The sequence below is a fragment of the Staurois parvus genome, unplaced genomic scaffold, assembly GCF_062004578.1.
Source record: "Staurois parvus isolate SC_StPar_1 unplaced genomic scaffold, SC_StPar_1.0 ptg000086l, whole genome shotgun sequence".
NCBI classification, from domain to species: domain Eukaryota; kingdom Metazoa; phylum Chordata; class Amphibia; order Anura; family Ranidae; genus Staurois; species Staurois parvus.
The window spans coordinates 9351623-9373889 of record NW_028317882.1 but is presented as its reverse complement, the minus strand read 5'-3'; the positions used below and the strand labels follow the sequence as shown (position 1 = coordinate 9373889).

Genomic DNA, 22267 nt, shown 5'->3' with positions numbered 1-22267 from the left:
CTGCCTGCGCGCAGTTCAACTCTGACAAAAAAATAAACAAAAGTCTCTGGCCGCTACAAGGGTCTGAGCGCCCATCTGAGCAAGCATTAAACTGTTATCTACAGCACTCCACTAAAATCAATGGGAATCTACTGACCACCACAGGAAAACACCACGTGTACACAAGCCCTTAGAGTTACACAGTTTCTAAAATAGTAAAAAAAATAACTGACACAAAGCTGTAATAGTTTCTATAGAAATATGTATTTGTATAATGTGGCACAATAATTGTTTCTATTGTACACAAGCAATGAAATTGTTCAAATAGTATAAAGAGTTATTATTTATTTGTATTGTTTGATTGCATGATGGGGCATAACTAGAGATCATGGAGCACCACAGCAAAATTTTGATTTTCCCCCATAGGAATCTCCCTACTGTTGTTGATCTTAAAGTATATCCACATCAAGGACAGATAGTAGAAGAGCTGTCAGCGTAGTCATTATACTAGTAAGGAACAGAGCTGTCCACAGAATTTGTCAGGCAAGAGAAGGTCAACAGTGCAGGCAGTGAACTTTTAACATTGTTACAGAAAGAGATGATGTAGCAATCAGTAAAAAGTAAACAAGCAGTTACCAGGTTTTGGTTAAGGAGACACATTGAGATTTTTTGCAGCCTGTGTCAAACTGCGTTAGGCATACAGGATTAATTTCAGTGCTGGCCAGGATGACAAGAAGTCCTGAGGGCACAGCACAGCCATCCAAAGTGATCTTACAGTGAAGCATACAGACACCGCCCCATAGTAAAACACACCCAGCACACAGTTAATCCTTTGATCACCCCTCATGTTAAACCCTTCCTGCCCAGTGCCATTATTACAGCGTCAGTGCTTTTTTTTTTAGCACTGATCACTGTATTGGTGTCACTGGGGATATCAATGACACCAAGTCAGTTCCCCCCAGTGTGAGAATGTTCGCCGCAGTCCCGCTATAAGTCGCTGATTGCTGGCATTACTAGTAAAAATGTAAAACAAATCCCAGTGTATATATACCGCCGTTTGTAAACACTATAACTTTCACGTAAACCAATTAATTTACACGTATTGGGATTTTTTTTTAGCAAAGACATGTAGCAGAATACATTTTGGCCTAAATTTATAATGAAATTAGATTTTTTAAAATTTTTTACTGGACATGTTTAATAGCAAAATGTAAAAAATATTGTCTTTTTTTATAGCGCAAAAAATCAAAAACGCACAGGTGATCAAATACCAAGCTCAATTCGTGGGAAAAAAAGGACGTAAATTTCATTTGGGTGCAGCGTTGCATGACCGCTCAATTGTCAGTTAAAGTAACGCAGCGCCATAAACGCAAAAAATGGCCTGGTCAGGAAGGGGGGTAAATCCTCAGGAGGGCAAGTGGTCAAATAAAAGTACAAATAAAAATTATAAGTAACAAATAATATATGCCTTTCCCTTTTTACCTAGTATGTTATGTTGCTATTTGAAGCATTTTAGATTATGGGAAAAAAAAAACAGGGTGCAAATAATAGCTTCAAAAATTTAAAGAGAGAGTAACACAGGCTTTCACCCAGTAAAAGTTGCTATTTTCCCTATTGTCTAAAAAGGCTCAAATAACAAAATACACAAGAACGCACAAAGAAAAAAAAAAGAAAAAGGACAAAAAAGTAAAAAAACAAAAACAGAACAAAAAAAAAAACCCAAACAAACAGGTTTTACATACAGTATATTTGGGGTATTTATTGTTATTTTTAGTGATTAGGATCATGTACGCTGTGATAAAAAAATTACATCCTCACCAAAAAGTAATTAACAGTAATATAAAGATATACAATAACCATCTGGGGGCGTTTTCTTATGTTTTTTCATGCAATATGTTGTTTTTTGAGGTTTTAAAAACATGGTACAAAGAAATAGGGTTCACATATCAATTCAAATTAAGTAAAATACACCAAAAAATAAAGAAGCAAAAAAATGTGCACAGTCTCGTTATTGTTTTTATTTCTGTATCAGACTTTTTCATGTTCTCTATAAAAAAAAAACCTTCAAAACTTCAAGAAAATACACCAAAAAGGCAAAAACACTCAAAACACAAAGAAAAAAAAAAACTTACATATATTTAAATCTCTCAGAGGCCCTAAAATGGCCAATAAGGCTACATATTGTACTTCCTAAACAACAGGGAGTGTATTTGTCACAAAAAGATACTGCCAATACTGTTTCACTTAGGATGCATATAGCATCAGCTGGATCCCTATTGCCTGTGAGGAACATAGGCAATCTGGCTTCAGCTTCAGCTGATAGCAATTAGAACTGTGAAAGATGGCTAAAATATAATTATAAAATATAATTTTCATTGCTACAGCCTTTTACTCCATATACTCAATTTATGTTTCTTCTCCCAGGTTTTTTTTTGGGTACCAATGTGCTTACGTTAGTCAGAAGTCATGGCAATTTTGGCTCTCCATAAATTCATTAAATAAATAAAAACAGTGCTCTTATTGATTATTGTTTCATAAATGTAATGTACAATAAAAAATCATTAATCAGCATAGCATACTCAGAATAAAAAAAAAAAAAAGAAGCTTTTTGTTACCAAAAACAATTATGAATTCAATCTACATACTTTACATGAAAAACGTTAGCATGCTTTTCAGTTGATACACTATTTCGGAGGGTAACGTGCAAAAGGAGCTTCTTCATTCATGCCATTCTGCAGGAAATATAGAAGGATTGAAATATTAAATGACATAAATAGCACACATGCAGTATGTTGTAGCAGTAGATCCTGATGCGGAGACCTTGGCACTGGTATCTTTCAGCACAGAATGGATAGGCCTTTGGCAAACAGGATATCGGGACAGGAGAAGAATGGAAGCAGAAGGTTACATTAGGGAGAGTTAGGTTTGGGGTTACAGGGAGGGTAAGTGTTGGCATTACTGCTATGGTTAATGAAAGATTAATTGTAAGGGTTACGGTTGTAACAGGGGGTGGACTGACTCATGGGGACCCTGGGCAATAGGGGATCATGGGGCCCCTGTGTCCTTGCCCAAACTCAAAAAAGCCTATGAAAAAGGTACCAGGGGCATATAAAGGACCAGAAGCAATTTGGATTTTTGGATACCTAACAAGTTGCCAGGCTGTCATTATGACCCCCTAGTTTCAACATTGATGATCAGAATGTCAGAACTGATGATTTTCCTAGTCATTCCAGGTCTAAGGTCTAAAAAAAAAAGTGCTGGTGCACACCACAGAAACGCAGTCTGGATGTGTTCCGGATGTGTTTCTGTATGTGCATTTTGACACTTCTTTTATGTATTCCAGTGCAGTTTTGATGAGTTTTGGATGTGTTTCTGTATACGTGTTTTTGAAGCATTCCGGTTAGTTTTTCTTTTTCTTCAACTTAACTAAGCACATGTGCGTTCCAGTGCGTTTTGGTGCATTTTGGATGTTTTTCTGTATACGTGTTTTTGATGCGTTCCGGTTAATTTTTCTTTTTCTTCAACTTAACTAGGCACCTGTGTGTTCCAGTGCATTTTTGGTGTATTCCAGTGTGTTTTTGATGTGTTTTAGGGCCAGTTCACACTACATGCATTTCAGTTGGTTTTTTTCTGCATCCAAAACACACAGAAAGTAGGTTATATGGTTGTCAATGTCATAGTTCACATCAGTGCTTGCAGTTCCAGTGCGGTCCAGTTGCAGAAAAAAGTAGAACATGCCACATTTTTCCTGCACAGAACTGTACTGGAACATGGTAAAACGCATCAAAAATGCATCAGAACGCACCAAAAATGCACATGTTTCTATTTAAATTGAAGAAAAAGAGAGGGAAAAAATTAAGCCCTTAGGGCTAGTTCACACTAGATGCAGTTCAATGCGCTTTTTTTCTGCATCAAAAATGCATGCACAGTGTTTTCCATGTATTCCAATGGCTCTAGTTCACACTAGTGCAGTCATTTTCAGTCAGTTTCTGGTGCAAAAAAAAGTAGAATATGCTGCATTTTGTCTGCACAGAACTGTACTGGAACATAGCAAACTGCATCAAAACTGCACCGGAACTGCGTGTGCTGTGAACTATAAGGGTCAGTTCACACTATAAAAGTGCACTCTGGATGCATTCTGGATATGCTTTTGCTTACAGTTCACACCACACGCAGTTCCAGTGTAGCTTTGATGTAGCTTGCCATGTTCCAGCATGCAGCATATTCTACTTTTTTTTCCTGCACTGGAAAGTGACTGGAACTGACTGCACTGGTGTGAACTAGGGCCATTGGAATACATGGAAAACAACAAGCATACATTTTTGATGCAGAAAAAAGCAGACTGAATTGCACCTAATGTGAACTAGCCCTAAGCAAAAACATATCCGGATTGCATCCAGAGTGCATTTGTGTAGTGTGAACTGGTCCTTACTGTGTTCCAGTACAGTTCAATGCAGAAAAAATGCAGCATGTTCTACTTTTTTTTCTGGAACTGAAACGCACTGGAACTGACTACACTGATATGAACTATGCCATTGGAAACCATGTAACCTATTATCAATGTGTTTCTGATGCACAAAACAACGCACTGGACTGCACGTGATGTGAACTGGCCCTAAAGGAGAAGTATGGAGTTGTGAAAAAACAATAATTCATACTCACCTCCATGCTGCAGTTTTCCCACGTTGGCTCTAAGACTGTGAACTGAGTGATCACATGACCGCAGATTGCTTAGTTCTTGGTCTGTTCACAGTGGACTGCTTTCTGCGCTGCTCCTCCAGCGCTCACTGGAGCACTGGGCTGGAGAAGGGGTGGGCAAAGCTGGCTCCAACTCTCAGCAATGTGCTGAGAGGTGGAGCTAGCTGTCAGCCAGGTGGATCCTGACAATATTGTCGGGGTCTTTCCATAGCTTGGAGCAGCGTCTGATACTGGGTAATAGCCCGCTATCAGCTGATTCAGGGTCACAGGAGAATAAAAGAAAGTGTACTCCTGTGACCCAAACGAGCTTTGATCATATTTTTCATTTAAAGCTGAGCTCCAGGTAGTTGTAAAAAGCACAATATAATGTGGTTGTGTATTCCTTTAAAAATAAAAGTACAGTTGCAAGAAAAAGTATGTGAACCCCTTGGGATTACGTGGAGTTTTGCATGAATTGGGCATAAAATGTGCTCTGAACGTCATCTAAGTCACAACAATAGAAGAAAACAGTCTGCTGAACATAATACTACACAAACATTAGATGTTGCCATGGTTTAATTGCACATAACATGTAAACATTCACAGTGCAGGGAGGAAAAAGTATGTGAGGCCCTAGCTTAATGACTTCTCCCAGAGCTAATTGGAGCCAGGAGTGAGCCAACCTTGACTCCAATCAGTGTGATGATATTGGATGTGTTGCTGACAGCTGTCCTGCCCTTAAAAAACACACACCTGTTTTGGGTTTACTGGTTTCAAGAAGCACTGTCTGATGTGAACCATGCCTCGCAGAAAAGAGCTCATGTTCATGTGTCCACGGTAAGACAGACTGTCTACAAATGGAGAAAGTTTAGCACTGTTGCTACTCTCCCTAGGCGTGGTCGTCCTGTAAAAATGACTGCAAGAGCACAGCCCAGAATGCTGCATGAGGTAAAGAAGAATCCCAGAGTGTCAGCTAAAGACCTACAGAAATCTCTGGCACATGCTAACATTTTTGTTGACACATCTACAATAAGGAAAACATTAAACAACAATAGAGTACATGGGAGGACACCACGGAGGAAGCCATTGCTGTCCAAAAAGAATATTGCAGCACGTTTGAAGTTTGCAAAAGAGCACCTAGATGTTCCCCAGCACTACTGGTAAAATATACTGTGGACAGATGAAACCAAGATTGAGTTGTTTGGGAAGACACAACACTATGTGTGGAGAAAAAAAGGCACAGCACACCAACATCAAAACCTCATCTCCACTGTAAAACATGGCAGAGGGAGCATCATGGTTTGGGGCTGCTTTGCTGCCTCAGGGCCTGGACGGATTGTTGTCATTGATGGGAAAATGAATTCCAGAGTTTATCAAGACATTTTGCAGGAAAACGTATGACCATCTGTCCGCCAACTGAAGCTCCGCAGAGGATGGGTGATGCAAAAGGACAATGACCCAAAGCATACAAGTAATTCAACAAAACAATGGCTGCAACAGCACAGAATACGCCTTCTGGAGTGGCCCAGTCAGAGTCCTGACCTCAACCCGATTGAAATGCTGTGGCATGACCTTAAGAGAGCGATTCACACCAGACATCCCAAAAATATTGCTACACTGAAACAGTTTTGTGAAGAGGAGTGGTCCAAAATTACTCTAGATCGTTGTGCAGGTCTGATCTGCAACTACAGGAAACGTTTGGTTGAGGTTATTGCTGCCAAAGGAGGGTCAACCAGTTATTAAGTCCAAAGGTTCACATACTTTTTCCTCCCTGCACTGTGAATGTTTACATGTTATGTGCAATTAAACCATGGCAACATCTAATGTTTGTGTAGTATTATGTTCAGCAGACTGTGTTCTTCTATTGTTGTGACTTAGATGACGTTCAGAGCACATTTTATGCCCAATTCATGCAAAACTCCACATACTCCCGAGGGGTTCACATACTTTTTCTTGCAACTGTATGTTTACAGCTTACAGGTAGTGTAAACCCTTGAATCTATTTTATCTCAGCCTTTATCATCCCTTGCACATCATCACTTATATCAACATACTTATCAGTGTGTTGGGGACATAACACCACTGTGTACTTTCAAAGAAAGTGCTTTCACTATGGCTGTGCCTATGATAGAGCAGTACAAATCCCATATGAGTCTGGACAGAATTAGAGATCAGTTTACCTTTGTGAATTATCTTGATTTGTATTTGTTTTTTTTTTTGCTTGGAGTTTTGCTTTACATAGATTCACATAGATGTCTAAAAGGCTGTATTTAAATGCATACAGTTTATAGTTTTATACGCATCTAAATGAAGCACTACAGGAATCAATAGCGCCATACACATAGCTGCATCTAAAAATGAAAATGTGAGCTGAGCTTGGCAGTGTGCAAAAACATAAGACACAGCTGCATCAGGGACTGTACGTATTTGCAGATTTTAAAAGTGTAAACGCATTTTAAAGCATGTAACGTCTAAGGTTTCATTCACATGGGAGCTCAGCCACAGACGTTTTTCTTTTTTCTTCACCGTGCAAGCAGCCCATAGAAAGGGAACAGGAGTGCATCAGCTGTACAGACTCCCATGGAGCGCCGACAGGTATGCAGAGACAGGTATATGCACCCAGACTCACAGCCTGCAAGAGCCTGTGCAAATGATCCCTAAACACAGGTACTTTAAGTGTATATTTTATGCAGGATCCTCTTCTAGCAAGAATTTCTTTTCTTTTTTTTATTACTATATCTTTTATTACATTTATATTTTTATAACATTTTTTATTATAAAATCCATTTTATATTAAACATTACAGGATACAAGTTTTCACACACATTTACCTATTCCCTTCCCCCCCTCTCTACCCTCCCCCTCCCTACAATTTTCCTGAAAAACGAAACATCGGTCGTTCTGTAAACAGATGTTGCCACCAATGATTGTGAAAATTGGCCGTTTTTCACAAATTTTCCAGCATGACCGATAAACGAAATGAGGAGGAACCGTGAAAATCGTCCGATGCCATTGCCCCACTAACAGTGTGAAAATCGGCCGATAATTCTTTCGGATGAAAAATCGGCCGATAAACGAACCGTTTATGGCCTGCATAAGTCACCAGTCACACTGCTGCGATTTAAAATAGCACAGTCTGTGTGCAATTTCAGTGCAATTTCAGGTGCGATTTCTAAAGGCTTTATTGCTACTCACGAAGATTTTCAACAATTTCTTGCAATTTGCAGTGTGATTTCCATTATATTATATGTATGTGAAATCGCAACAAAACTGCAGAAAAAGTAAAGCAAGAACTACTTTAGAAATCGTGCTGCAGCAAGTCACACATGTTAAGACACTAACATTCACATTCATTAGATGTGATTTCAGGTGCGATTTCATTTCGCAAATCACACCTGAAATTGCACCAGTATGACCACGCACTAATTCCTTTCATTAATCTTTCCCAGCTCTTTAGACTCCGACTACTTCAAGGAAACTCTTTGATGATTTAATCACTTGCCCTCCTGAGGATTTACCCCCCTTCCTGACCAGGCCATTTATTGCGGTACGGCGTTGCATTACTTTAACTGACAATTGCGCGGTCATGCAATGCTGCACCCAAATTAAATTTATGTCCTTTTTTTCCCCACAAATTGAGCTTCCTTTCTGTGGTATTTGATTGCCTGTGCGGTGTTTATTTTTTGCACTATAAAAAAGAAAAACTGACAATTTTGAGAGAAAAACAATATTTTTGACTTTTTGCTATTAAACATGTCCAGTAAAAAAATTAAAAAAAAATCTAATTTTGCCACAAATTTAGGCCAAAATGTATTCTGCGACATGTCTTTGCTAAAAAAAATCCCAATACGTGTAAATTAATTGGTTTACATGAAAGTTATTGCGTTTACAAATGGCAGTATAGATACTAGAATTTTTTTTTTCTACTAGCAATGGCAGCGATCAGTGACTTATTGCGGGACTGCGATGGGCATTCTGACACTGGGGGAAACTGACTTGGTGTCACTGACATCCCCAGTGACACCAATACAGTGATCAGTGCTAAAAAAAAAAGCACTGACATTGTACTAATGACAATAGGCAGGAAGGGATTAACATGAGGCGTGATCAAAGGGTTCACTGTGTGCTGGGAGTGTTTTACTGGGGGGAGGTGTGTTGGTGCTTCACTGTAAGCACACTGCTCTGGATGGCTATGCTGAGCAGTGTCACCAGAGCAGTATGACCAGAGCAGTGTGACCGAGCTGACAGGGAGGAGGACTGTTAGTAAACAAAGCAGTCCTCCTGCTCATCAGAGATGCTCAGTAATCACCGGTGATTGACAGCCGCGCCTGCAAACTGCGGCGCGGGTGGCTCGCGTGCGGCTTCTACCCGGAGATACAAAATCACGTATATATACGTGATTTTGCACACCCCTGCCACCCTGTAGCAGTATTTCTGCTATAGGGAGATCGAGATGTGGTTAAAATCATACCATCTACTCCATTTTTGTTTACATTTTTCATTTTTATCCTCATCTATGTGGTATAATTCCTCCATCTTGTAAATATACTCAACTCTATTTATCCAGTCTTTTATTTATAGAGATTCTTGAGAATTTATGTTTTGTGTAGAAGAAAAGCATACTATGCCCATGTGAATGAGCCCACAGGTATAAATTGCAATCAAGAGCAGTGAAGAGACCCTAGGTTTCTGGGCTCCCAGGGGACCCTAGCTACTGGAGATGTGGGTTAAATAGGTCAACAGAAATACTTTGTGCACCAATCAAATTGCTGCCTGATCTTATTTAAGGTTGCTTGAAATCAATACTTGGCCTCAATAATTGTAGCTTGTCTCCTTACCATAGGAACCTCATCGAGTTTTTCAAACCCTGGCCCAGATTTCCGGAAGCACTTCACAGCAGACACGACAATAACAATGCCAAGGACCGCACAAAATATACAAAGTACAGCAATTAGGCCAGGATTATCTGACAGACCTTTGTTTGCTGTAATGCCTGTAATTATAAGAAAGTACATTATTTCCATATATTTTATCAGAACCACAGAGCCGACAAATAGCATGTATATTTATAGGTTAAAAAGCATACCTCCTGGAATGGATGTTGCTGGGAATAAAGAAATAAAAGCAGAGATATTAGGACTTTGTTAAAAAATAATATTTTCTGTTTTTCATTTAGTACTTTGTACTACATTGCTGCCACCTTGTGTCAGCAACAACACACTACAGTATTTCAAGAATAACTAAAGCAAAGCTTTTGTCTTAGCCTTGGACAGAGTGAAGAGGGATAAATATATTATTATACAGGATTTATATAGCGCCAACAGTTTGCACAGCGCTTTACAAAATAAAGGCAGACCTTACAATACAATTTGGTACAAGAGGAAACAGAGGGCCCTGCTCGTTTACAATCTAAAAGTCTAGAACACGTGTCAGTTTTTATTGCTGTCTATACCCTTGTCAGGGAGATTCACCCTCCCTATTTGTTCTGTTTACCGTTATCATTGAAAGCGAAAGTAAAGAAAATCCCACATTTTGGGTTGTCCCCAGAAAATTAATAGAGGTGAAATCATCCAGTTCTGGTGATCTGGGGGTCCCCATGGGATTTGCTCAATGTGCAGGGATTTCCTCTCACTTCTTGTGTAACTATGAGACAAGAAGTGAAGGGAAATCTCTGAAACGGAACACAAATGGCAAAAAAAGTTGTAAGATCTTTTACTTTATCAAAAATGATTAAAAAAAACGTTTTGCCTAAAATTCTACTTTAGGCATGAAAAATGCATTGAAAAAAATGCACCATCTACAAATGTAACCAGACCCAGAGCTGAATTACCAAGACGGCAAGCTAAGCAGGAGAGCAGGACCCCATGGACATCCAGGGACACTATTACAAGCTTCATATTCCTGTACCAAACCAGGAGGATAGCACAAGTGGTCAAAGTTCTGTCACTTTACCTGGGAGCATGTACTTGTAGTTAGTCGATGCCATGCCAGACACACAGTGCAAATGGGCTGTCATCACTTTGATCAATGTAATCATTATCAATGTCAATCTAAGCCATGGGGAGGGTTCACAGCTGCTGTGTTTCCTAAGGTACTATTCATTCTTAATCTGTCACTAACCAGAATTAATAATCATCTATTCCTTTACTACATAGCCATACTTATTTGTATAAATTCTGGAAGTAATGATCAGCATATTTTTAAGTCTCAACTTTTTTTCTTTCTCATTATGCTTCCTATTGATTAAACATCTTAAAGCATAAGTGGAAAATGTATGATTTACATATCAAAAAGACCAAAGTTGTAGTTGAGGAAGGATTGAACTATTTGGTATGTTTGAAGACAGTAGGGTTCATTTACTGAAGGCAAATAGACCTGTTAATTTTCAAGTGCAGTTGTATGCTGCAAGGGAATTACCTCCAGAGCTTAGTGAATGGAGTGAAGCTCTGCTCTCCAGTCTCATACAAGAAAAAAATATTGTTTATTTTTTTCCTTGCTTGTGATTTGGTATTCTTTTCCAAGTGAAATTTCACCATATTCGCTAAGCTCTGGTGCAAATTCTCTTGCAAAGCCAAAGACATGCCAGTAGATTAATTGGCTCCTGTTTAAATTGGCCCTAGCATGTATGCATGTAAGTTAGGAACTTTAGATTATAAGCTTCTTGAGGGTTGGGGACTGATGTGAATGTACAATATATACAGTCAGGTCTATAAATATTGGGACATCGACACAATTCTAACATTTATGGCTCTATACACCACCACAATGGATTTGAAATGAAACGAACAAGATGTGCTTTAACTGCAGACTGTCAGCTTTAATTTGAGGGTATTTACATCCAAATCAGGTGAACGGTGTAGGAATTACAACAGTTTGCATATGTGCCTCCCACTTGTTAAGGGACCAAAAGTAATGGGACAGTTGGCTTCTCAGCTGTTCCATGGCCAGGTGTGTGTTATTCCCTCATTATCCCAATTACAATGAGCATATAAAAGGTCCAGGGTTCATTTCAAGTGTGCTATTTGCATTTGGAATCTGTTGCTGTCAACTCTCAAGATGAGATCCAAAGAGCTGTCACTATCAGTGAAGCAAGCCATCATTAGGCTGAAAAAACAAAACAAACCCATCAGAGAGATAGCAAAAAAATTAGGCGTGGCCAAAACAACTGTTTGGAACATTCTTAAAAAGAAGGAACGCACCGGTGAGCTCAGCAACACCAAAAGACCCGGAAGACCATGGAAAACAACTGTGGTGGATGACCGAAGAATTCTTTCCCTGGTGAAGAAAACACCCTTCAAAACAGTTAGCCAGATCAAGAACGCTCTCCAGGAGGTAGGTGTATGTGTGTCAAAGTCAACAATCAAGAGAAGACTTCACCAGAGTGAATACAGAGGGTTTACCACAAGATGTAAACCATTGGTGAGCCTCAAAAACAGGAAGGCCAGATTAGAGTTTGCCAAATGACATCTAAAAAAGCCTTCACAGTTCTGGAACAACATCCTATGGACAGATGAGACCAAGATCAACTTGTACCAGAGTGATGGGAAGAGAAGAGTATAGAGAAGGAAAGGAACTGCTCATGATCCTAAGCATACCACCTCATCAGTGAAGCATGGTGGTGGTAGTGTCATGGCGTGGGCATGTATGGCTGCCAATGGAACTGGTTCTCTTGTATTTATTGATGATGTGACTGCTGACAAAAGCAGCAGGATGAATTCTGAAGTGTTTCGGGCAATATTATCTGCTCATATTCAGCCAAATGCTTCAGAACTCATTGGACGCCGCTTCACAGTGCAGATGGACAATGACCCAAAGCATACTGCAAAAGCAACCAAAGAGTTTTTTAAGGGAAAGAAGTGGAATGTTATGCAATGGCCAAGTCAATCACCTGACCTGAATCTGATTGAGCATGCATTTCACTTGCTGAAGACAAAACTGAAGGGAAAATGCCCCAAGAACAAGCAGGAACTGAAGATAGTTGCAGTAGAGGCCTGGCAGAGCATCACCAGGGATGAAACCTAGCATCTGGTGATGTCTATGCGTTCCAGACTTCAGGCTATAATTGACTGCAAAGGATTTGCAACCAAGTATTAAAAAGTGAAAGTATGATTTATGATTATTATTCTGTCCCATTACTTTTGGTCCCTTAACAAGTGGGAGGCACATATGCAAACTGTTGTAATTCCTACACCGTTCACCTGATTTGGATGTAAATACCTTCAAATTAAAGCTGACAGTCTGCAGTTAAAGCACATCTTGTTTGTTTCATTTCAAATCCATTGTGGTGGTGTATAGAGCCAAAAATGTTAGAATTGTGTCGATGTCCCAATATTTATGGACCTGACTGTATGTAGAGCACTGAGTAAATTGACAACGCAATATAAGTACCTGTAGTAAATAAAAAGAATAAACTGCTTATTTACCTTAAGTAAATCAATCCCATTATCTAAGACTGGTCATAGTCTAGTCATTTTGACAACTAAGTAGCAAAGAACTGTGTCCCCTAAGGAGTCCCTGCTATGCATGATTCAGTCTAAATAAACATATTGGGAGAAGGCAAAAGAAAGGACTGACCCACTGGTGTTTATAGAATTCCATACTTCAGCTACTGGATTGATGGTTTAGGGAGAAAGGGTAATGAGACACAGTTTGTATTTTTGCCAAGGACCACTATGATAAAAACACAGCTTGATGATAAAATATTATACTAAAGTGTGCTATCGTGCATTCATGAAGACAATCAATCACATTTTTCATCTTTAAAATGTCTGATCTCATTGTGCAGCAATTAAAACTGAGCCAATAATTGTCTATATCATTCAAAAGTGTAATAATTTATTGTATTTATATGTATCTAGGTTCTCCATCTGTAATGGACAGGAAAAAAAAAACTGCTGCTTTATTTTGGAGAAAAAAAATACGAAAAGCCTTTCACACACTTTAGCAGCTTATACACTAGTAGGTAGGTACAAAAATGTATGAAATTGTATGAAAATTCACAATGATTTGATAAATGTACTTCGAAAGTACTTCCAAATTAAAATTGTTTTTTAATTTGATTTTGGAGTGAATGGACTTTATCGCATGAAAACCAAATACACTGTTAGCAATTTGCTTGTTAGAGAAAAAAATTTCCATTCTGCTCCTTCCAATTTTGCCACTGCGGTCGAAAGGGAACATCCATTTTACCCCAGTAATGATTAGAAAACGTTTGTTCAAAAATCTACTAATGCACTAACACCCTGCTTTACCGTTGGCACAAGACCATCCTGGTCATAAGCTTGGGACAGTGTTTGCCACACAAAAACCTGTCCGGTGGTTGGGAACTTGCAGCTCGCCCGTGAATGTTTTGCTTATGGAGCTCCATCTGCACAGTTTTTGCACACACGGTCTTTGAATTACTGAGAATGAGCTCTGCAGTCACTTTTTCAACAGCTGTTTTCTTATTCCGGGTCACAGTCCTGTGCAATGTCCTTTTCTCTCTTTCAGTCAGTTGACCAGGTTGACCACGCTTATGCTTATTAGGTGACATTTTCCTAGAAACTGTATATTCCGTCATAACCTTTCATAGTGTACCTCGCGACATGGCAAATAAATTGGCAACTTCAGTCACAGAGGCACCAGCTAAGTGGGCATTGACAATTTGCTCTCTTTGAAACTCTGTAAGCTCTGACATGACTTCATATTACTAGCAGCTCAAGCATGACGAAAGTGAGGTTTCCACCTGTTAGCTAGATGTCTCATCACACAGCGGAAACAAAAGAATGTTGCATCACTTCCGCTTTCAACGCAAAACGTGTTACTTTCACACCTGCAAATCATTAAAGAGCTAGAAACTTTTTTTTTTACTGCTGAAATATATAGTTGGGGGGAAAGAATTGGTACCCTAAAATAATGGCAATTTGCTGTAAAATAGGTTCCAACACAAATATATAGCATTTACCATTCTATAGTTCACTTTGTTTTGCTCCAGAATGCCTTAGTGATCCTCTGGTTCCACTGTGCCCACCACAGATTTACGACAATTGAAGCCAGAAGCAGCAAAGCAACCCCATAACATTATGGAGCCTTCCCCATGTTTTACAAAAGGGACGGTGTTCTTTTCTTTAAAAGCATAGTTTTTTTTTCTGTGAACACAGAGCTTGTGTGACTTACAAAATGCTCTAAAAAAATGTTGTTTTACCTGTCCAAAGGACATTCTCAGAGAAAAGCCGTGGCTTGTCAACATGCATGTTAGAAAACTCCAGTATGGCTTTTCTCTGTCTATTTTTCAGAACTTAGGTCTTCTACCATGAATATTGGAGGTCAGCCATGATCTGTTTTGAAGTTTTCCTTGGTTCTTTTATCCACTATTCAAATTAAGGGCTTGTTCATACCATAGCAGGGCAGAGTGATATGCTGTGATCAGTGTGTTGCACTGTTTACTTTTTTTTTCTTAACTGTCAAAATGACAGTTCAATAAATTCTATTCTCCACAGTGTGTTGCAATGCAGTGTACAGCATCAAGTGAAAAAAATCTGCATACATTTCTTGATAAAATTGGAAGCTGTGGTCACAGGATCATGAAGTTCTTTAGAGACGGATTTCTAAGCTTTACCTTTAACATACCTTTCTGTTACCTTCTTCTTTTCCTCCTCTAACATCTCTCTGCTTCTCTTTTAATTTTCATTCATTGTATGCCATTGTATTCAACAAAAAAACTTGTGAGGTACTGTACTAAAATACTCCGTGCAAATATGTGATTCAATTAGCAGATTGCTTGCACTAAAAACATACTCATACAAATGTGCCAGTGGTAATAAAATATAAAAAATGTGCCGCACTCCACTCAAAATTGTACCAAGCTAAAAACATAAGTGCAAAATTTTTATTAATCCAGCAAAATATAACAAAATGTCCGTATTAATTCCTTGATTATCTTCAATCACTTTATTGCAATATATCAAATGCTTTTGTGTCCCCCTTTGGTGTCTGTAATTATTCAACACTTGTGCACCCCCACCAGTTGTGCGCTCACCTTAGATATATGACCAGACTATTAAGACCATTAAGTGAGGTCATATAAAGCTTGTGTCTCTTTAATGGGGGGGATTGGTATCCAACAGATCTGGATCCCCTTCACTCCTCTAGTTGCTTTCCTCCATTGGTTACAATGTCAAGAAAAATAACCAGAACATAGTGCTTTATCCTTATAACAAGCATTTATTTTGCAGAAATGTTACACTCACATGTGCAGTATGTAAAAGCGCTTTATGCAGAGTAATTGTCTCCAATACATTCTGACCTGTGTGCAGCCAGCTGATATCTATAGATCTGTAGAGCGTCATGATGTCAAAGCCCCTCCCTTACGCGTTACGCCACCGGGTCACATGGCTTCATCAGGGAGATGACCCGGTGGCGTAACGCGTAGGGGAGGGTTTTGATGTCACAATGCTCTAGGGATCTAGAGATCAAGCTTTATATGACCTTACTTAACAGTTTGGTCATATATCTAAGGTGAGCGCACAACTGGTGGGGGTGCACAAGTGTTAAATAATTACACACACCAAAGGGGGATGCAGAAGCATTTGATATATTGCACTAAAGTGATTGAAAATAATCAAGGAATTAATACGATTGTTTTGTTATATTTTGTTGGATTAATTTAAATTTTGCACTTATGTATTCAGTTTGGTACAATTTTGAGTGGCGCGCGGCACATTTTTAATATTTTATTTCATTGTATTCAGTGTAATTCATTTTGCTGCACACTGTGGTGAGTTTCTCTACTAAGGTGGGCTGATTGACTGACTGTGAAATCACCTCTGATAATAAATACAGTGAATAGCCGACTTGGAAGATCACCAAAATCCAAAAATGTGCTTTAACTTCTAAGGGTCAGTTCACACCACAATTTCTGCATTCCGGATGTGTTTCTGCATGCATGTTTTTGATGCATTCCAGCGCATTTTTTCCCCTTTATTTCCTTTGTCTCAATTGAGGACATGTGCGTTCCGGTGTTTTTGATGTGTCCTAAGATTGGGCTGATCCCTGTCCCTGGAGCAAGCTGTCATTTTACACAAGCGCTTTTTGATGTATTTGTGGAAGATGGTCATAACTCTCCGGTAAGCCTATTTGCACACTGGGGTTTATTTACTAAAGTTGGAAAGTGCAAAATTAGGCTCACCTCTGCATAGAAACCAATCAGATTCTAACTTCAGTTTGCCTGGAAGCTGAATAGAGCCTAATTATGCACCCTCCTGCTTTAGTAAATAAACCCCACTGTGTGTAGATTGATGCATCACCTTGGTTTGCTGTTGAACACTGTTAGCCATGGTTCACAAATATTTGTTTTTGGATGTTTTTTGAACTGCATTGATTTGCATGACATGAAATAAAAAGATTTCCTATAGAGGACGTTCACATCTATGCAGTTCAGCCACAGTGCAATTTGAAAAAAAGAGTTGTGTGCATGTTTGAAGAGGTTCGATAAGCTCTATAGACTTGAATTGAAAACACATATCAAATGGTTATCTGTTCCAATACATGTGTGATTCCAATGCGTTCTTGATAAGTTTAGCCAGTGTTACAGAGGATTTTTTTAAAATAGATTTTTTTTAACATATAAAAAAGTCATTTTAAACATATATTTTTACATATATTTGTAAATGCATTCCAAAAATGTAGATTTGTATTTTTAAAGACATACAGTATATTTTAAATGTATTTTTAAAAATATTTTTCCTATATTTTGTAATAAAAACGCATTTCAACATACAGTATATATATATATATATATATATATAGATTTTTTTTTTTTTTAAATATATTGAATATGGCCAAAATTGTAGCATTTCAAATATATCTCAATATATTTGGGAAGAATATTTTTTAAATATATTTCAAATATATTTAACTTGAGGTATGGACCCATTTTTATTGTCACAACAAATGTGTCCTCAAAAGAATGGCAACCAATTTTTTTGGGTGTAACACATCAGGGCCCCTTTAATAGGGCTAAAAAAACTAAATTATGTAGTAGTTATCTTAGTTCTACATAAGAGTTCTGTATAAATAGATAATGGTTTGCTCAGGAACTCCCATGTAGGCTAGGCTCAAACTGACACGGGTCCAGGAACAAGTGTAAATTGTATGCATTCCCCGACCTGCAGGCAAAATGTGCTGCTCTTCAGCGATGCATGGGGGTGCCATTCATTCCTAATGCCACCCCCATGCATAGGAAAAGGTATAAATGTGTGAGATAGCGAGCGCACCAATAAGAAGCTGCTGATGCACAAAAAGGAACCACAAAGCCTTTCTAGGAAAATGACATGAAAATAGGGTGTGCAGCGCTATACAAATAAAACACACTATCTAAAGTATGGCAAAATATGACAGAAATGGAAAAGTCCTATAAACTGAATGTTAAACAGTCCAAGGTGGTAAAATATCAGTCCAAAAGGTATACTCCAGTGATGGAGTATAAATAACTTCAATCCAAATGGGTATATTCCAGCATCCTAACATGAAGGTGTAGAAAAATTGCCCACTCACCGGAAGTGCAATTTAATGTGCACATAGAAATTCCATGAAGCCGGAGGTCCCATGAAGGAATAGCTTGATGATAAAGGTGCCCTCTGGTGGTAGATGGGGTGACGGCTGCCAGAGAAGTTGATCTGGACCAATATCCCAAATTGTCCTGCCTGGGTGGACTCCTAGAATGCTGGGCTGAGATGTGGAGGCTCAGTGCCAGGTGATAGAGATGAAAACGCTCATGGTGTAGTATTATAAAAAGTATTTAATGAGTATATATCATTATGATAAAACAGTAAAACGTAAAGGGTTAGAGTACCAGTATAGGTATAGTGTAAACGAGCTCTTTAAATGCACTGACCAGTGAATAAAAATGATGGCCACCGGACCTCCTGATCCGGTGGCGTAACGTCAAGGCGTGCAGAGGCTCCTCCTTAGGAGGAGCCTCTGCACGCCTTGACGTTACGCCACCGGATCAGGAGGTCCGGTGGCCATCATTTTTATTCACTGGTCAGTGCATTTAAAGAGCTCGTTTACACTATACCTATACTGGTACTCTAACCCTGTACGTTTTACTGTTTTATCATAATGATATATACTCATTAAATACTTTTTATAATACTACACCATGAGCGTTTTCATCTCTATCACCTGGCACTGAGCCTCCACATCTCAGCCCAGCATTCTAGGAGTCCACCCAGGCAGGACAATTTGGGATATTGGTCCAGATCAACTTCTCTGGCAGCCGTCACCCCATCTACCACCAGAGGGCACCTTTATCATCAAGCTATTCCTTCATGGGACCTCCGGCTTCATGGAATTTCTATGTGCACATTAAATTGCACTTCCGGTGAGTGGGCAATTTTTCTACACCTTCATGTTAGGATGCTGGAATATACCCATTTGGATTGAAGTTATTTATACTCCATCACTGGAGTATACCTTTTGGACTGATATTTTACCACCTTGGACTGTTTAACATTCAGTTTATAGGACTTTTCCATTTCTGTCATATTTTGCCATACTTTAGATAGTGTGTTTTATTTGTATAGCGCTGCACACCCTATTTTCATGTCATTTTCCTAGAAAGGCTTTGTGGTTCCTTTTTGTGCATCAGCAGCTTCTTATTGGTGCGCTCGCTATCTCACACATTTATACTCTATATTATACTACTACAATATAGCTGAGCAGCATTGCATTCATTATGGACATTTTTGAGCTTAGACAAAAAAGGCTCAATATCCCAGAGGATACCTTTTCTGTTGATAAAGATACTGAAAATATTAGTGGTATATTTCTACATTTACAAAATATTACCTCTTCAGAAATAAGGACCTTATGGGATATATCATTACTAGAGAGATATATAAAGGATAACATGGTCCCCAGATCTCTGAGGTGGGAAGTCCCCCCAGAAACTGGTGACATTAACAATGAGCAGGAGTGGTACCATTTTTTCAACAATATGGGCCTTGATCTCTTGAAATTCCTTATAATTAGGAAAAAAAAGAAACTTACGCATTTAGACAATGAAATAAACAAAATTAGAGAACAGCTTACACCTTTTAAGGGCACACCTGAATACACTATAGAATCCAATAAACTGCAAGCACACTTAGAAGTTGTAGAACGCACACAGAAAAACAAAAAACGTAAGAAATTTTCCAGGGACACTAGTGATTACCAGAATAAACAAGTATTCAAGTGGCAAATTCCCAAAATAGATACCCCGCAGGATAATTTTTCTTCAACACCCATGAACAAACTCAATATGCAGGGAACTCCCCACACAAGGGATGATAATTATCATACATACAGACCATCCAGGAGACCCATGACTAACAATAATGTCGCATCCGTCCCCACTCAAAATAGGTTCGAACCTCTCTATAATATGGAGGACGAGAATATTGGCTCGAGAGATATGAGATGGCACCCAGTTCAATCTAAGAAACCACGCCACAATTACAATTCTCCTCACCAACAGCAACGTAATCATAATAACAATAAATTTTCCCATCAACAACAATACAGACAACCAGGGAATCAAAATTACTACCATAGTACACCTAGGAATCAAAATTACTACCACAGCACACCTAGGAAAACTCAAGGCCCTCGACATCCTAGCTCCCATCATAATGGACAATCTTATCACTCCCCACAGAGAAGAGTAACTTATTCCAATACTCACAATCATGGGAATTATAACAACCACAATAAGGACCATAATCATCATCCAAATAATTACAACCATCAAAATAACAATTATAATACAGATTCACAACCACGTCCACATTTTTTAGGAGGGGGATGCACAAGAAAAAGAAGTGCAAGTACAGAGGATGTAGAGGAGGAAAGAGGGTTAACAGACCCAAAGAAAAGGAGAACATAACGGGTAAGGGCATATACAACCTAAGTGGTACAGTTTTAACAACACAGGAACTTAAGGTTTTAGACAAAGGCTTAAAGTATGCACCTAAATCGAAACTTAACAAGTTTCAAACCTATGTGGACATTCACAAGTTCACAAGGAAATTGTCAATCAAAAGACACTTTATGAATAAACCCATAGGATCCAGTAATCCAACTAACAACTCCCATCATTCCAATCTCAGAAACGCATCTCTATTTAACCCCCCACCATACAAACAATCATACATCAATATTTTCAGGGAACTAGTTATCAAGGATGTTGAAGCGATCAGAATAAAACAACCACGCAACCCTAAGGATCTTGATATAGGCCTCAAATCTCTACTAAATAACAAAGATCTCGTTATTCGGCCCGCTGACAAAGGGGGAGGCGTAGTGGTTTTAAAGAAAACAGATTATATCACTGAGGCCTTAAAAATCCTTGGGGACAAGGACACTTACACCACACTCCCAAAAAATCCGCTCATCGCATACAAAAAGTCTCTGAAGAGCCTAATTAAACTGGGATTTGACCATCATGTCATTAACAATAAAGAAAGAGATTATTTATGCCCTAAGGCACCAAGACTTCCAGTTTTTTACTACCTCCCTAAAGTACATAAAGACCCCATACATCCTCCGGGTAGACCAATAATCAGCGGAATTGGCTCGCTATGTTCTAAAGTTGGTGAGTACATCGACTACTTTCTACAACCTTTGGTTTCATCCACCCCATCTTACATCAAAGATACCAAACAGATATTAAACGAAATAAGTACACTTAATTGGGACCCCGATCTTATAACATTCCTTGTTACCGCTGACGTAACTTCGTTATATAGTAACATCAATCATAATGACGGTATGATGGCAGCAGATTACTACCTGGGTCTAGCAGAGAATATCTCTATAACCCATAAAACATTCATTCTTGACCTATTAAATTTTGCAATGAAAAAAAACTACTTCTGGTTTAATAATACTTTTTATCTACAAACCAGAGGCGTCGCAATGGGGGCCAAGTTTGCCCCTAGCCTGGCCAACCTGTTTATGGCCAGGTGGGAGGAAGATAACATCTATTCCATGGAATGGCCAGAATTGCTCTTCTATAAGAGGTATATAGACGATATTCTCCTATTATGGCAGGGAGAAGAAACTGCCCTGGTAAACTTCTTTGGCACGATGAACAACAATAATTTGAATATCCATCTCACTTACGAATACAGTACAGACAGAGTTAATTTCCTAGACATTTCCATTATTAACAAGGGAGGTTACTGTATCACTGAAGCGTACTTTAAACCATCGGATAGGAATGGATACATCCCTACTGACAGCTGCCACCATCCACGCTGGCTGACAGGTATTCCTAGGAGCCAATTTATGAGAATTAGGCGTAACTGCACTGAAATTGATACTTATCAAAACAAAGCACAAATTTTAAGGCAGAGGTTTCTGGATAAGGGCTATACGGCAGACACTTTAGATGCAGAGATTGATAATGTTGCCCGCATGAACAGACAGGACATGCTCTCAGGACCACCTACCTTAAAAAAGAGTATGTTCTGCCCGTTCATTACTCCATACTCTATTCAACATAAAACTATACGCTATATAATGAAGAAAAATTGGGAAGTGCTCAGAGCGGATCCCATCCTTGCTGGGGCCTTACCTACCAATCCAG

General features: G+C 38.9%; 1 protein-coding gene across 3 annotated transcripts in view; it reads right to left on the bottom strand.

The window, feature by feature from the left end:
• Positions 1 to 224: 224 nt before the first annotated feature.
• Positions 225 to 22267, bottom strand: part of CIST1 (colon, intestine and stomach enriched 1) — a 96069-nt gene continuing 74026 nt past the window's right edge. For all 3 annotated transcript variants that reach the window (XM_089670023.1, XM_089670025.1, XM_089670024.1), the window contains 3 exons: positions 9743 to 9760; positions 9495 to 9649; positions 225 to 2711 (listed from right to left, as the gene is read on the bottom strand). In XM_089670023.1, the coding sequence (XP_089526149.1) occupies positions 2664 to 2711; positions 9495 to 9649; positions 9743 to 9760 (221 nt within the window). In that variant the 3' untranslated portion in view covers positions 225 to 2663. The remainder of the gene's footprint in view (positions 2712 to 9494; positions 9650 to 9742; positions 9761 to 22267) is intronic.